This window comes from Scleropages formosus, chromosome 15 (assembly GCF_900964775.1).
Source record: "Scleropages formosus chromosome 15, fSclFor1.1, whole genome shotgun sequence".
NCBI lineage: Eukaryota > Metazoa > Chordata > Actinopteri > Osteoglossiformes > Osteoglossidae > Scleropages > Scleropages formosus.
Genome location: NC_041820.1, coordinates 23,691,998 through 23,709,987, shown reverse-complemented (window position 1 = coordinate 23,709,987; position 17,990 = coordinate 23,691,998). Strand labels below are relative to the sequence as shown.

The following is a 17,990-nucleotide window of genomic DNA, read 5'->3' as shown; positions in this document are numbered from 1 at the left end:
ATATCGCGCACTTTAATGGGAAATAAAACTTTAATGCTATTCTTTTTACTGCTTTGTTAGGCACATGGCAACAGTAGCAGTCGTAGAAACTGCATATTCAAGTTCATTTTAAACATTATGTTGTTTGCCGTCAAATGGTTGGCAGAGACAAAGTTTAATAAAAAGGCAAGTCAAGGATTTGCAAGTCGTTCATAATCCCAAATTGAATGCATAAATAAGGCAAAGACTTATGCTTTTGAAAACGATAAAGTAAATCTAATCAAAACTGAAAGCATTGCAAATTGGAATATTGTTTTTCATTCACAAAGCCTTCTTCATTGTTTTGCCTTGTCTTTGCAATCCAATTAAAAGAGGTAATTGGTTTAGAGTGGTGCCGGGTTTGCTGGATGGAATGGTGCTTTTTGTGGTTGTTTCTGGATTGCCTGCATTGCGTGTTCCACTTTCAAGATGTTCTTTCTGTCTGCAGCTGTAGACTCTGCCCCCCCCCCCCCCCCCCCCCCCCCCCGCTGAATCGTTGCCAAAAAAACTGATAACCAATTCAAAGAATTAAAAGTGGGTAAAAATGGATTATATCTCGATTAGTGAGTGCGATGCTCTCTCCTGTTGAATGATATGGTGGTGCCTAGGTGGAAACAAAGTATTTTTGGTTTGGACGTTTAATGCTGAGTGCATGGACTATTCTTAAGCCAATTAGGATCTTTATGATGTATGATTTTCTCAAACTGCAGAAATTGCAGAACAAAGATGTTGCCAGAACATCTAAGACACATCTATGTTCTGGAATCCTCATGACATATTATTGGTCAAGGTGCAAGGATTACTAATTAATCATCATCTCCTTTGGCCCTGCCTGGGGCATAGGCCGCAGACAAGAGCTCTCCAGGCATCCTGGTCCTGAGCCAGTCTCTCGAGTTGTCTCCGGGTGTATTCCATCTCCTTCATGTCTGCCTCTATGTTGCGGCACAAGCTTTTTTCTGGTCGGCCTCGATTTCTCTTCCCTTGTGGGTTCCAGGTGAGGGCTTTCCATATGATGCTGGAAGCAGGTTTTCGAAGGATGTGGCATATCCATCTCCAGCGTATTTGGAGTATTTCATCTTCCACTCGTTGCTGTTTTGTTCGCTGTCAAAGTTCTTTGTTGCTGATGGTCTCGAGCGAGCGAATCCAGAGGATCCTTCTGAGGCAAGTGTCGATGTTTATGTTAATGTTGATGAATTTTCCTCGTGGTTGTGGCAGTGGTTCTCCAGTTCTCCACTCCATGAAGACAGGCTTCACGATCATGTTGAAGATCCTGATTTTGTTGTTCGAGTCAGTTGATCTTCAGATGTTCTTCAGTTGGAGGAAATCTACCCTTGCCTTGCTGATCCGTATTCTGTCAGCATCCACTCCACCTTTCATATCTACAATGTTGCCAAGATATGTAAAGCTCTCCACCTGTTCTGGTGCTTTCTACCTCTTTTACTAACCAAAATAGCTGATAATCATATTGTCAGTACCAGACACAGGAGCAGTTAGTACATTATTTTTTCAGCTGATGCTTTTGTCCAGAGTAGCTTATAATTTTTTGCCCATTTACACAGCTGTATATATATATATATATACACACAAATAAATAATATATATATTTAACAATCTGAGAGTAAGTAGCTTATTCATCACAGGTATTACAGGCAGAGGTGAAACTCAAACCAGCAACCTTTGTAGCCAAAGCCAGCATCGCTAACCACTATGCCACCAGCTGCTTTCATATTTGCCTAAATAAGATTGATATGATTATTATTTATTGCAGTCAGTCAGCATGAAGTCAGTGCAGTAGTTTCTGTGTCAAGGCTGCAGTGCTTCCCCTACAGATGTTTACCTTATTTGGTATCCATGCAGTTGTCGGGAAGAGCATTAAAATACATTGGTGTTCTGAGAACATTTCAATTACAAATTTTCAACAATATACACTTTTCCAGTAGATTTACACACACACACACACATTGTCTGAAACAGCTTGTCCCGAGCAGGGTTGCAGCAACACAGGGCACAAGGCTGGAGGGGGAGGGACACACTCAGGACAGGATGCCAGTCTGTCACAAGGCAACCCAAGCAGGACTCAAACCCCAGGTCCACCAGAGAACAAGCAGAGGCCAAGCCCACTGCACCAGCATGTCCCCACCCAGTAGATTTATTTATGTTTAATTCGATTTTTTTCACCTTTTTCTCTAACATTCTAACATTGTGAACTTGCACTTTCACACTCAGTTTGTGGGTGTGGAAGTACAAGTTGGGAAGTGCACTTGGGGTGTCTGTGGTAGGCTGATGTCCCATCCTGGGTGTGTCCCCTCCCTCTCCAGCGTTGCTCCCTGTGTTGCTGGGATAGACTCTGGCTTGCTGCGAGCATGGTTTCAATCAGTGTGTGTGTTTTATTAAAATGCAGAATGCTTATGTACTGGTCAGCAACTGGTGTGGAATAAGAAGTTATAGAGGCGGTGCATTTTTATTTTTGGTCATTTTATATGAGTTTTAATTTCAAATAATACAATAAGCATCATGTTTAAACGAGTGTACCTTGCTTTACACCCTATGCTTTCAAGATTGTCTCTAGCCCATACAATTTTGCATTAGACAAGTAGTTACTGAGGATGGATGGATGGATGGATGGATGGATCAATGGATGGTGTTCTTGAGCATTTTTTACGGTTTTGTAATACTTTTATGTTAAGCTTACTCCTGGATAAAGGACATGTGTATTATGTAGCCTTCATTGATTGTGACTCAGTGGTGAAAATGCCTGACTGCAGTTATTATGTTTGTTAGTTGAAGAGCCAGTGTAGTAGGGAAAAGAGCTGCAGCTGTGTGGCAACATCTTTGCTACATCTCTATGAATAATTCTTCATCGCCACATCAGCTTCAAAATGCCAGGTAACGCACTGTGAGTGTTACATGATGACGGTGTTGATTTGGTCCTGAAATTGACACACCAATACCTAGAGAAGTTTGAGTTTCCTGATAAGCTTGTTGGGACCATATCTGTATTTTCAACAACAGGAGAAGGGACTGGGAAAATACCTGGGAAAGAGAAATCATGTTTCTTTGATTTTTGTTAATCTCCCATGCCTAACGATCCTGTTGAACTTGAAGTTTCTTCAAAATGTACACAATCTATCATCCACCCATCCATTTTCATAAACCGCTTCTCTTGATCAGGGCCATGGTGATCCAGAGCTATTCCCCAGAACCTCTGGGTGCAAGGCAGTGGGGAGGTACACCCTGGACAGGAATATTATTAATATAATATTATTATAATACTATATTATAATGAGAGGGTGCGGTGGCGCAGTGGGTTGGACCACGGTCCTGGTCTCCGGTGGGTCTGGGGTTCGAGTCCCGCTTAGGGTGCCTTGCGACAGACTGGCGTCCCGTCCTGGGTATGTCCCTCCCCCTCTGGCCTTACGCCCTGTGTTGGCGGGTAGGCTCCGGTTCCCTGCGACCCCGTATGGGACAAGTGGTTCTGAAAATGTGTGTGTATATTATAATGTAAAATTTATGTAATATTATATATATTAAACATATTACATTAAGGTATGAATCCTATGACATGATTCGACAATTCTACATCCCTGATTGTTGAATTGGATATATGAGTGTAACCATTAGAATAATGTAAATGAATGACAGTGTTTTGTCTGCACTGTTCTGAGAGCAGTATGTGGTCTGGAAGAAAAAACTACAGTACAATCACTTTTAAAAAGTATTTAATTTAATAAAAATATTAACAAATTTACGTGATAAATTATTAATTTGCTGTCATGTAATTATCATGTACCAATTGCTAGCATTGCTGTTGTTTAAGGCTGTTTGCTAAGGTTGTTTTAAAGTCAGCCTTTGCTTTTAAATCAGTCTGATATCAATGGTTCATATGCAGAGAACATTTCCGATAATTTGCGCTGTGACAGACGTTGACGTACTTCCAAAACATTGCATTTCCTGCATTTGTATGCCAGAAGTGTGTACTTTTAGCCCTGACAACTCTGTAAGAAACTTTCAGAGACACTGGGGCAGAATAGCTCTTTCCCCTTGAGATTCCTCCAGTAAACTGTATAGATTAATGAATGATGTGTTAAAACAATGTGACAGTAAATGTAAATACGGGAAGACAAAGACTCCCATGGTGGAAAAAGTGCTACACAGCACACTCCCTGTGTGTTATTCATCTGCAGTGTTGCTTTCGTAGGTAATGCTTTCCTTATTTTATTGGTTCTCCAGCACAGGGGGGCACAGTAAATACACAGTATGTCATGCAGTTTTATTGTGAAATGGCATGGCCGAAAGCTTTTTCAGGAAGAATCTGCTTAACTTTCATGGGAGTGGTTTTTCAGCGAAGGTCAAGATGTTGCAACGGTTCCTTGGGCAATTCTGAAGCTGCGCAGATGAGATAGCTTCCACCCTTACCTGCTCAGCCAGTATCACCTTTCTTATCTATTAAAAATAAATGGGTTCTGTAATAAGGTTCGAATCACCAAAGGCCAGCCCTGCCATTTTCTTCTAAAGGGCCATTTAAACACATGCTAAGAAAGCAGTACAGATTATTTATTTGCGGAGAATCTAATGCCACCGTTTGCTCTCTGTAGTACAAGTTTCAGTGTTTTTGCTCAGTTACTTTTTGATCGAGTCAAAAGCATCTTATGGAGGAGGATTTCACAGAAAAAGGATAGTGAGTGTTCTTCCCTCAGTGTCAGCTGTCAGTGAGCTGTCACTGACTCCTTTAATGCATGGTCTGTTGTGATATTTGTTAACAAGCGCTGATCCAGCTCATCGTGTCATTGTTGTACGTGATCCAATTGACATTTCTCCTCATTGAAATGCTTCCCCAACATGAATCTGTTTAGCAGCTTAGTAATATGATCATGTTTATAATTGATTAATTCTGGAATAAAAAGACAAGCAATCTGCCTTAAAGGGATGATGCCTTCCTTCGGGGTTCCATCTTGTTTATTATTTCTGGTTCCTGTTTGCATACATATACTCCTGAATGGTCTCTCTTGTGTGCTTTTTACCATAATCCAAAACCTAAATCTAGGTCTCGAAGAAAAAAAAATTATGTCAATGAGACTCGTAGCTCTCAAAAATGACTTGATAAGAGCCAGAAACATGAGGAGCCTGAGCATCTTGAAAAGGGATGAGATATGTCAGTCAGGATAACATTGTTCATCTATACCTAAATTCCACCCACAGGCACAATAGAAATTGGAGCTCTTAGCTATATTTCAGCTGGAACTGGGCGCTCATCCGGAAGAGGCCTCTGACCTCACACACATGCATATCCTACCAACATATCTTTCTGGTAGCTGTTCAGTAGAACATCCACAGCAACTAGTTTAAAAAACTGCATCCAAAACTTGTCTTAAATTTACTGTATTAAGCTCTTATGTTGGCAAAAAAAAAATGTTAGAATGGAAAATGTCAGCTTCACAGTTGACTCTTCTCATTTCATTGAATCCTTTTCAGCTTTTCAGTCAGGTATTCAAACAAATTTCAATGTACAAAAGAAAGAAATCAGGCCTTTTTTTTATTTTATATATAACAGGAGTACATTCTGAGTAATTTCTAAATTTAAAGGTCTCCCACAAAACCTGAGGACTGGTGCAGGGTTATGGCACTTTTAAAGCACATGAAAAAGCAAAGAGGGAGAAATTAGCATGAGCAGTGATGCCTCCCCCCTTTTTTCTTTCACACCGAGATCCGCCAAGTGATGACATGAATGAGAGGGAAGACTTGTTGCCATGGCAACAAACAAGGCATTTACATCCAACCAGCATCTCATATTAAACACTGAAAAACAATGGGTCTAATGAAATAGGAGAAATCTCTTCAGGAGGCCATGAAAAAGTTTTTGTTGTTGTTGATGGCGTTGTTGTTTGGTCTTTATTTTTATTGCCGTTGCATTTTGTTTGCTGTAGCTGTCTGACTATGTCCTGCCCGGCGGTGGCTCATGATTGCGCATCCAGATGAGAGCGATCGGAATGAGTTCCCTGTTCAAGAAGAGTCAATGGTGTGTTTCAGTTGGTGCTGTTAAGGCAAGGGTTGTTTTAAAAGTGCATGATAGTAAACCGTGTACCTTTATGTGTTTTCAGACAATATGTGGAAAGAGCTGTATGGCTGCGGAACACAAGAAGATACCTCGGAGCCATCAGGGAAGTTTATGACTTTCACCTTAACCAAAAATGTGAGGCTGTTCAACACTGCCAGCATTAAAAAAGTTTTTTTTTTTTTCCGTTTTATATGAACCCACTTAAGACTGTTGTTTCACAGCTGCTTAGACTTGGTGGGGCAGGCATGCATACTATATATCCTCCAGATGATGGTATTTGAATAAAGGTCATGTGGGATGGAATGAAATGTCACGATGGCGGACAGCGGCAACAAGGCAGCAGGGTGGGTCGAGCAGAAGGGTTAGTGAGGAAGCGATAATCATCTCAGTCAACAGCAATCACAATCACATCCCACAGTGAGGTCCTCCAGTCATCTGCACTAAGTGTTGCTGAGAGGCTGGGTTGTTACTGTGGAGTGTGGTCAGAAGTTGGATGGTTCTTCTCATGTCTTTAGCACCTGTAGAGGTGTTTTCTCCTTCCAGTATGGCATTCCAGATTCAAATGGAAGTAGCGGAGGTTTCATTGTTTGTCAGTGTGTTGGGCTTTGATGAGGATGAGCACGGAAAGCAGACCTGCATGGCTTGTCAGAAGACCAATTTGTATCTGCTACACTGAGAAGTTCAAGATGTTTTAATTTCTAACCTGCCAATTTCCATTGGCTCAGTGTTGTTGGTTTTCATTTGTGTGTTTGTGAAAACATTTGAATAACATCCTGCATCCTAGTCAATGGATTGTCTTTTTATTCAACATTCTCAAAAGTCCTGTTTGTACTACCAGAGTTGTAAGGGTTACTTTGTGTCGTGTTCAGCCCATGAAGATGATTTTGGTTCAGGAGCTGTCACATGTAATATTCTTGGGTATATATCACAGCATAATCAGCTTCTTCTGTTTGCGATTTGCACAGAAGCTATTATTTAGACAGGCCTCCTCAGAGGGTGTACTTTTTCTCCAGCTATTTGGAAGGCCTCTACTTGGACACTTTGAGCCACCGTCTCTGGTGTCCTTCATGGCAAGAGGCACTGCTGATAGACCTCACCCGGAGACTCTCATGGACAGAGTCTAGGAGTGTGAGCAGCAAGGGATAGCTCTGGGGCCAAGCAGCATTAATTAGAAATCTGCTGCCCGCCACATTGATTCATGGTGAGGGCCCCCTTTTGCAAGACGAAGAGCTCTGGCCATTCTCTGAAAAATGATGAACTCCATTTGTCTTGCCCCTGGTCAAATGCGGTTGAAATGCCAGCATGGCCACATCCCTCCGCTACTCGTTTTAGCCATGTTTCAGCCTTCCAGCCGTTTAGCACGTCTCCCAGTTTGCCAGTCTGGTAAAAGGAATGGAGTGTGTTCTGAAGGACTGTGGCCCTCCAGGAGCAGGAAGAGGGCGACCCCCTCCCTCTCGCCCACTGAGGGACTTGCTAATGACAGTGAATTGCAGGTCACAGGCTGTGGGCCCTCGGAGGCGGCAAGGACGGGTCCTGCCCGTGTCGAAAGGCATGAATGTCAAGCCGAGTAGATAATTGCCTCGCTTTCACCCGTCTGCAGTCAAGAGGCCCTCTTGGTCGTGGCCGCTCCCTGTTTGCAGACATGTGGCTGCAATTAGTGCTCTTTCGCCCCCCCATAGGGGTCCACTTTAAAATCTGGTCACCCTCAGAGTTCACAGGCTCCACTGGAAATTAGGGATGTTTCAGGTCAGTTAGCTGGCACTCCTGTTCCTTTGACATGGACAGGCTTTTTGTGATAGTGCATGTGGGGGTACAGTCTTTCCATGTTAAAAATGTGGAGTAAACTCGTGTCATCCCGCCAGGGAAATGTGATGTTTTGGGCACTGTTGTCATTTAGTATCATACCTGAGGTATTTTACCATTGTACTAGTTATAGGTGCACAATGACTTTTCAAAGCTGGAATCAAGGTGACTAATCTCCTGGTCTATCCTTAAGTTTCCCACACAAGCTACACATGCTTCATGAGGAATCAGAGTTAAACCAAAGCAGGCCCAAGTAATTCCCCCCTCCCACATCTGCCATCTGTCTTGTATTTAACATGCCATGCTGTTCTGTTACTTACCAGTCTTATCTTAGCTGCCAAGAGGATAATTATTGAGCTGCACTCCTGTCTTTCACATAATTTATGTTGTCTCCTTTTCACGTTAGCCCCCAGCAAAATAGTTTTTCAAGATTCACATTTAATTCTACTGGCATCATGCAAAAATTTTAGCTTGCAAAAGTTATTTTCCCTTACAAGGCTGTTTTCCCCAAGTCTTCTGCCTCAGCCTCATGTCAGATCACTGATACGAAGGCCATTAAGCTAACACTTTCTGTTTTTTTTTTTTTTTCCCTGCAAGCCTGTGCTTCGTTTATTGCCTACAACTGGGGATACAGAATCACTAGCATCAAAGGAGTCCGAAAAGCATGGCGCTACTCATTTCCATGTCAGATTGGCCAGCATGTACCTATGCACTTCTGTACAGTGTCCATTCTTTTAATGCTTGTAATACCTCAATGTGCTCAGTGGGGGAAATCATTGGCAAGAGATTACTGGCATTTTCTACTTTCTGGTCATTCTTGTTCCACATTTATTTGTAGAAAGACACTGGAGGTTTTGCATAGTCAGTTGCAGCATGCTTCTTAGGGACTCCTGCAACTCTCACACTCATCAACACTGATCCCACTAACACCCCTCCTTCACTGCATACCAAATGTTGTTGACTGAACAGTCCACGATTAGTGTAATGTGGAAGACAGATCCAGTTTTTTCCACTATGATAAAAAAATTATAAGATGACCACCAATTTCATGTTCGCTTGAGTATTAATGGCAGAAGCCATGTGTTTTTCATTTCTATGGTGCATAACAGGGTGAATTTTGTCAATCCAGTCCATGCTTACAGTACAAAAGAACACACTGTGTTTGGTGCATTTATGTGTGTGTGCAAGTTCTTGTATGTTAGACAATCATACATATCTCTGCACGTCTTGTATATGTGCTCAAAGACTATCAAAGATGGACACTTTCTGTAAAACCTCTCTACCCTCAAACTGTTGTGATGTTGTCTCCCCTGATCACTAATGTTAACAGCGGCCCCAGGTAGAAATTAAACAGAAAAAGAAATGTGAAAAAAAGGTCTGAAACAGCATTAGCATATAATCAAGGGCAGCTCTGTGATTAAGTGGTGCACTAACCCTAACCCTAATAACAAGTGAAATACGAGGTTCATTACTTAATATGAATCATGGTCAACCCAAAGAATCAAAGATATGGTTATAAAGAGAAAAATACAATAAAGTTGACCAATCTTTTTTTAGCTAGAGCTCGAGTGGGGTGTTGATGAACTTAAGGTACTGTTTACTACTTGCAATAAGTGTGTGTGCCAGTCCTACCCATCTGACAGGCCTTATCAAGTGGTCTGGCGGAGCTCCCGTTTTTCTCCTTTGCCTCTCTCAACCGGTGTCCCGCAGGGCTTGGTACTGAGTCCTCTTCTCTTCTCAGTCTACACCTCCTCCATCAGCCCAGTCATAGCCTCCCATGGATTCAAATACCACTGCTTTGCTGATGATACCCAGCTCTTCCTCTCCTTTCCAACTGGAGCAACAGACATTTCCGCACGCATTGCTGTCTGCCTGTCAGACATCTCTGCATGGATGTCTGATCACCATCTCCAACTCAACCTCTCCAAAACAGAGATTCTTCACCTCCCAGCTGGCCTGTCCTCCTGTCACAATCTATCGATCAAACTGGACAACTCACTCATTTTGCCTACCTCCTCGGCTAATAGTCTGGGAATGACGATTAATTCAAGTCTGTCTTTCTCTCAGCACATCGAAGCCACAACCCGGACCTGCAGATACAGCCTGCATAATATCCTCAGGATCTGTCCTTACCTCACAGCTGACTCTGCCCAACTACTTGTCCAAGCCATGGTGACATCCCGTTTGGACTACTGCAACTCTGTCTTGTGTGGCCTTCCCGTTATTGCTATCAAACCTCTACAGCTGATACAGAATCCTGCTGCACGAATTGTGTTTCACTTGCCAAAGCATTCCCATGTATCTTCTCTACTCATTTCTCTGCACTGGCTTCCTATAGCTGCTTGGATCAAATTCAAGACTTGATCATCCGCTATACCCCAACTAGACTCCTTCGCTCGTCTACTTCTGCTCGCTTGGAGGTCCCACGCACGAAAAGTCAAGTGCGAAGGTTCTTACTTCTGGCTTCGTTGTGGTGGAATGACCTTCCTCTCTCATTCAGAACTGTAGAAACTCTGTCTACATTCAACTCACCTTTTCCGGATTCACTTCGCCCATGATCTCTTAAGCTCATCTATGGTGTAATGTTCATGCACCGTAACTTTATGATCATGCCCAGATAAGCCTTTTCACAGTCACTACTCCTGTATTGTAAGTAAATGTTTGTGTACCTTAAAAAAAAAAAAAAAAATTGTAGGAAGGTGATCAGGATTCGTCTATCCTGTGTTTTATGCACCTACTCGTGCGATGCACATTAGTGCATAAAGTGGAAAGAAACAAACTAGGTTTACATAAGAATTACATGTCTGCAACTATGTCTCTCTTTCTCCTAATGTAATCTAAAAATTGTATTTTCGGTGAGATGTACGTCGTTTTGGAGAAAAGCATCTGCTAAATGAATAAATGTAAATGCACTTGCGATTGCTATCTGTTGGTACATCGAGTAAAGCTTTACTGTACAATGTGTATTGGTATACTAGACCTATTTATAAAAAAGAAATACCTCTCAAACAGTTTGTGACAGCGAAAAGTTTGTAGCTTGAAAGTTAAGTTGCCCAACTGTACTGCCTATTTTTAATATTTTTAAACACATGGATCCATGTCACTTGATCATGAGCCACGATCAGTGGCTGCAAATCATCTGAAGCTTCCTGCTCGGTGTAAAACTATGTATCCTACGGAGTGAAATTGAATTGTTCCGTTCACAGCATCCTTCACAGAGAAAAGTCAAATTAAAATTGAATGTTGATGTTTCTAGATGATGTATACAATTGGTGTGTGACGTTTGTTACAAGGGTTGATTTAACCACCACCACCTCTTTTGAACTGCAGGTAAGTGTTGAATAAAACACTCTGGCTAAGCTTTTGACTGATTCCATTACAACTTTACCAGACTGTCCCTGTCCTCATTACAGCCCTGTTGTTTCAGTTTTTAGTATTGAGAAAATCAGCAGTTCCACTTTGACCATTTTAGACACAGCAACCACTTCCTCAGATTCTTCATCCATGCTGCAGTATCACTGTGGGGGAGAAAGAAGTACAGGCTTCTCTCCTAATATGGATATGGAGTGTGAAATTAGAAAATTTTCAGAAACAATAAACAGTAATTGAATCTGCAGAATGGAAATGTTGTGCATGTTGGGAGGGGCCCTGATGCAACGAGCTCTAGCTCTGCAGGCCCGCTGGCTCTTCTATGGCAGTTTTCTGCACTTAGTTTAAGCAATGAGTTTACCCACTTAGCCTTTAAGAGGCCAGACTTGGAAATAAAATCCATCCTTGTGCTCTAGACAGCGCTCACACAGGCAGAGTTCCCAGTCATTTTAGCCAGTCATGTTTCACAGGATAGAACCACATCACCGAAACCTGGTTTGTGGGCCTGCGGACTCTTCTGCTCACTCCAACTGGTTGTACAGGTAGCATTAACTGTTCAGCTTTCAAGATAAGCTTCCCATTTTTACTCCTATGGTTTTCCTTCTTTGGATTGTTCAAGCAGTTCTCATTTTGCCATTTGTGGTCGGGGTCTTTTTTTCCCTCCATGCCCCCAGTGTCCAAGTGCCCCCGGTGTGTCCAAGACAAGCATCAGCATGTGTTCCAGGGAATGCCTCACTTATTTATCCATCATTGAAGGAGTGAAGTTATCTTCTGCAACGCATAACAATGATATAGTTGACAGTTGGGGCAAAAAATACTATTCGGACAGTTACAATAGCTACTACATTTCCGTGTTTCTTGTAATAAAGCTATCCAAGCTCCTTTATGTCTTCCGCCTATACTCAACCCACAGTTAGTAGCCACTCAGCTAGGTTTGTTTACTGTGGTGGCATTTAGGCTCAGGAGTCCCTTAGGGGACTTTGGAGTCCAAGCTGACGTTGCTGCATTTCAATTAGCTGCACTCTTGCTTCAGCTGCTAAGATGGCTCTGAAAAAGCATCAGCAAAACCTATTTACATTTAAAAGGGTTCTGTTTACAGGCTGACTGGAAAGATAAATGGACTCGTCTTCTCATTTGAGCCATTCAGCTTACCTTCTACACAGTTGGACAGGCTAATTAGGGGTCATGTGGTAAAATGCTTTCCTAGACAACAATCCTTTCCTGTAACCTTTTCCACTGAAACCTTATTATTCTCTTTTGATTTGGGTCTTTTCCCATGTCTTAGTATTACATTGTTTTTTTTTTTTTTTTGTGATTTCTGTTTTTTTTTCGTTTGTTTCTGGCATACACAAAATTGATAGTCTTGTATTTAAGCATCACTTCATATTCTTCTTTTCTGCTTACACCGCTTTGTACTTTTGCTTTTGTATGTACTGTTTCCAAGTCTACTACAACAGGGTCTTCTCTAATACTGTGCACCTGTGAGCCTGTGAACATGTTATACTCTACCCCATTTGTCTTGTCTTTATGGTAGCAAATGTAGAACCTGAGTCTATATTGTAAAGGTAACCTGTGTGTTTGCCTCTGAAAATTAAGTTCTACTTACTTATTGTTTATATTTATGGAAGTTTTAAGGCTCCTGTTGGGCACGTCAGTTGTCATTTGCCAACTTATAAGCATTAATCATAAATTTCCTGACTTTTTATTATCCAAGTGACGGAGCAGGTTTGCTCAGTTTGGGGTGAGGAGGAACACTACTTCTTCATTGTACAGTTAAACTAACTTAGTGGGTACACACACTGAGTTTGTAATATTCTTTATATCAAGACAACACATACACTCAGCTGTCCCTGTTGTGCTTGTTATGTTTGTTTCACTGCATCACTTATCAAACAGTATTATTTTGGGTCTGACCCCAGTAAGGTTTTAGGTGACCTTAAATACTGCCTATTTTTAGGGTGGCCCATGCCCAGGAAAATGGAAAAACAAGTAACTATGGAAGTTTGTCTTGTGTTTAATGAAAAGGACAAAGGGTAATGTAAGGAAAGAATTGTATTCATTGTAACTAAACATCTGTACATTTATGCTTGCTGCATCCCTGTCTGAATCATGGATACCCCTGTTTTATTGGTGGAAATGGTTCAGTCCTTCCTAAAGGAACCAAAAGGAGGCTATTTAAAGGTCTCTTCTTGTGCTTTAGAGGAGACAAGTGTAGATACTGTATATATGGTGTGCTGCTGCTGCTACTGCTGTTGCTAATACTGCTGCTACTGCTGCTGCTGCCTTGAGCATTTTACTGAACACCTTCGCCACTAAAAAGGTTCGTTGTGACCTACCACTGTTTGAAGAAAAGAACGAGAGGAAATACATTCACCCCACACCAATATCTATAATATTCATATATTCATGAGCCTTAAATGTAAAAAGTGCTTAAAATTGAAAAAACAATGGAAAGACTTACAAAAAACCTAAAAAACCAAAAAAACCATGGGTTTTCCCTGGGCATGGGTCACCCTAAAAACAGGCAGTATTTAAGGTCACCTAAAGTTACAAAACACATATAATGCTCTTGAAAGACAATATCATTACAAATGTATGATTTCATTATTCTTTCTCAAGCGATACTTTAGAAATACCTCAGCACAGTGGGGCTCTGAGTGTTACGAATAATTACAGTAATTATGTAAATTGGATGGCTGTACATTGTTTCACCAGCTCCTTGCACTTTCTGCACAAACTGAGCGTGGTTTAAATTCATGATCCAGGATCCGATCTATTGTACTGCACAAGAACGTTTAGGAGCATGGAAATATGTTATGTACTCTATATGTGATTTTAAATTTAAGTTTACTAGCCTGGAATCCAAGGTATTTTAACATAGTTTTGAACTAGATTTTTTGGATGTTTAAGACACACAGTAGAAATTTTCCTAGTTGTGTAAACACATGCAAGTGGTCCTAGACAGTATGGACTCAGAAATTAACTTTTATTGCCCTGCTATAAACTACATGACCCACACTGCCTCTCTTTCTTTGAGATGTGCCACATGTCTTGTCACATGTTGCTAGAGCACAGCAGTCACACTTTCACTTACTGAATTACAGGTCAATCTTTTGTGGCTCACAAACACAATTTGTCCTTTTAAATGGTAACAAAGAGTTCTTTTTTTTTTAAAAAAAAAAGAATTCAGTTCACCAGCAGATCTTAAGAAATTAATTTTGCTCATTAAACCTGGGGATGCCTGTACTATTTATATTTGTTACTAGGTAGTGAATAGAGTCCATTTCTATGACACACTGAAAATCATACTCCTGGTAATGAAGGGATTGAATCCATTTGTGTGTGTGTGTGTGTGTGTGTGTGTGTGTGTGTGTGTGTGTGAGTGTGTGTGTGTGTGTGTGTGTGTGTGTGTGTGAGTAAGTGTGTGTGTGTGTGTGTGTGTGTGTGTGTGTGTGTGTTTCACATTTCCAGTTGATTGTCCCTGTAATTCTTTTGAGCCTGCTTGTGAAAGGAGTGGTTAAAGGTTGTCTGTTACTGATAGTCTAAACAGGGACATGATTACCAAGATTATTACAGGTGAAACCTGTAAAAAAAAAATAAAAAAGTGAAAACATAAGGCAAACTGTTACTGGACGTCACGGTGTTTCCCCGGGGTGGGTGCATCGAACCCAAGCACAGAGCAGGGTAAGCTGGTTCAGGGGGCGATCCGGAAGACATGGCCGAGGAGGCAGGCAAGAGTAACCGATGTGCACACGTAGTCCGAAGGGAGAATCCGAGAGGTGTAATTCAAAGACAGGCAAGGAGTCGAGGCAGACCAGGGAGTCAATCACGAGGAGCAATTACTAGGAGCGCAAGTGACTCACGAGGCTGAAGCAAGGTTCTGCAGCTTCCTAAGGTCCGGGCTGCCCTTTTATGTGCCCGGAGCCTGATTAGCCGCTGGTGTTGCTTGTCGCCGAGTTCGTGGGCATGACAGTACCCCCCCCACAAGCGGCTCTTACCGCTCGACGGTGAGCCGGGGGACGCCCCTTACGCCTGGTCACTGGACGGTCAGGATGGTGTCTGTGGAAAGCTGCGATCAGGTCCGAGTCCAAGATGTCCTTAGCAGCCACCCAGCAGCGCTCTTCCGGCCCGTAGCCTTCCTAGTCAACGAGGTACTGCAGGACTCCCCAACGTCGACGGGAATCCAACAAGGCCCGCACGGCGTATGCCGGGGCACCACCATCCTGTAGGGGAATTGGAGGAGGAGAGGACAACTGGGGCTGGTGTAAGGACACGGCACAGGGTTTCAGGAACGAGGTGTGAAAGGTCGGGTGGACCCGTAGGTGAGCAGGCAGCTGGAGACGGTAGGAAACCGGGGAGATACGTCTCAGAACCTTAAACGGACCGATATACCGTGGGCTGAGCTTCTTGGAGAGGTAAGACCCCCGGAGACCCCGGGTGGACAACCAGACTCTCTGCCCGGGGGAGAAGGTAAGCGGGCGTCTCCGGCGGTCCGCCTGGCGTTTCATCTGAGTCTGGCTGTGGAGGAGGTGCTGCCGGACCTCTCTCCAAACATCTGCGCTGGACCGGTACCACTCATCTACCGCTGGCACATCACTGGAGGCAGGTTGCAACGGGAACAACGGGGATTGGTAACCCAATATGCACTGAAACGGAGAGCGGCCGGTAGAACTGTGAGGTAGGGAGTTGTGCGCGTATGCTGCCCAAGGTAAGTATCTTACCCATTGCTGCGGCTTCTCCAGGCAATAACTGCGCAGGAACCGACCAATGTCCTGTTGGATTCTCTCCACTTGCCCATTCGCCTGGGGATGATAACCCGATGTGAGACTTACGGACACGCCTAGTTTCTTCCAGAACGCCTTCCACAACTGGGATGTGAACTGGGGACCTCTGTCGGACACATTGTCTTCGGGCAGACCAAAGAGACGAAACACGTGGAGGAAGAGAAGTTTGGTAGTCTCCAAGGCCATTGGAAGTTTGGGAAGGGGCACCAGACGGCAAGCCTTAGAAAAACGATCGACAACAGTCAGCACTGTGGCCTTACCATCTGAGGCGGGTAAATCCATGAGGAAATCCAATGCGATGTGGGACCAGGGACGGTTTGGTACAGGCAGGGGCTCCAGGAGTCCCACAGGTTTCTGGTTTGACGGCTTGACTTGTGCGCATACCGGGAAGGCCCGAATGTAATCCTGGGTGTCTTCCTGCAAGGATGGCCACCGGAAATGCCTCTGGAGGAGAGCTTGGGTCTTGCTGTACCCAGGGTGGCCAGAGGCGGGATCGTCATGTGCCCATTGTAGGATTGTGGCTCTCATCCTGGGGGATGTGTATTGTTTGCCTGCGGGTTTACCTGGAGGCTCAGGATCCATGGCTTGGGCTCTGGCTAGGTCTTGGTTAAAATCCCATTGTACCGGTGCCACAACACAAGACCAAGGCAAGATGTATTCAGGTCCCCGTTCTTGTGGCTCCCGGTCGTACATGCGGGAGAGGGCGTCTGCCTTGGTGTTTTTGCTACCTGGCCAATAGGAGACAGTAAAGTTAAATCTTGTGAAGAAAAGTCCCCACCTGGCTTGCCGGGGGTTGAGTCGCTTTGCCTTCTGCAGATATTCTAGGTTCTTGTGGTCTGTAAGGACGATGAATGGGTGGCGAGCCCCTTCCAGCTAGTGCCTCCACTCTTCGAGAGCCATCTTGACTGCCAGGAGCTCTCGGTTTCCGATGTCATAATTCCTTTCGGCCTGGGACATCTTCCTTGAGAATAAGCCGCAGGGGTACAGTTTAGGGGTGTCTCCCTGGTGTTGAGACAGCACGGCTCCTACCCCAGTTTCCGAAGCATCCACCTCCACCACAAACGGGACCTCAGGATCGGGATGGCAGAGGATGGGTGCTGTCGTGAACCTTCCCTTCAGGGTGTCAAATGCGCATTGCGTGTCGTCTGTCCAGGTGAGTCTGGTCATTTTCAAAGGCTCGTCAGAGGAGCAGCCAGAGTACTAAAGCCCCGGATGAAACGGCGATAGAAATTAGCTAAATCTAGGAACCGTTGTAAGGCTTTTACTGTAGTGGGTCTTGGCCACTGGATTACTGCCCTTTTCGGGGTCCATGGCCACCCCTTCTCGGCTGAGAATGAAACCAGAAAAGGTGATCTGTTTTCAGTGGAAACTGCACTTCTCACCTTTGACGAAAAGTCTGTTCTGCAGCAGTCGCTGGAGGACCTGACGAGCTAGGGCCACATGTTCTTCCATGGAAGGGGAATAAATCAGAATATCATCTAGATATACCAGGATCCCTTATTTAATGAGATCCCCGAGAATGTGATTTACAAAAGTCTGGAAAACACTGGGAGCATTGGCTAAACCAAAAGGTATTACCAGGTATTCATAGTGACCAATGGCGGTGCTGAAAGCTGTCTTCCATTCATCCCCCTCACGTATCCTGACCAGGTTTTAAGCACTGTGCAGGTCCAATTTTGTGAACCACTGGGCACGGTGGACCTGCTCCAGTGTTGTGGTAATCAGTGGCAGGGGATGGGGGTACTTGACGGTGATACTGTTGAGTCCACGATAATCGATACATGGGCGGAGGCCCCCGTCCTTCTTCTCGAAGAAGAAGAACCCCGCCACAGCGGGGGAAGTGGAAGGCCGGATGATCCCCTCTGTGAGGGCCTTGGTGATGTATTGTTGCATAGCCTGTTGCTCCGGAATGGAGAGCGGGTAGACCCGGCCCCGAGGCAGTGTTGTTCCCAGGAGGAGAT

The 17,990-nt window shown here is 43.8% G+C and overlaps 1 protein-coding gene across 3 annotated transcripts in view; it reads left to right on the top strand.

The window, feature by feature from the left end:
- Positions 1 to 17,990, top strand: part of mdga2a (MAM domain containing glycosylphosphatidylinositol anchor 2a) — a 240,961-nt gene that overhangs the window by 199,500 nt on the left and 23,471 nt on the right. The window contains exon 11 of one of the 3 annotated variants that reach the window (XM_018764194.2): positions 6,117 to 6,176. The exons of the other annotated variants lie outside the window; for them this stretch is intronic. Coding sequence (XP_018619710.1) covers positions 6,117 to 6,176 — 60 coding nt within the window. The remainder of the gene's footprint in view (positions 1 to 6,116; positions 6,177 to 17,990) is intronic. 3 annotated transcript variants of the gene reach the window in all.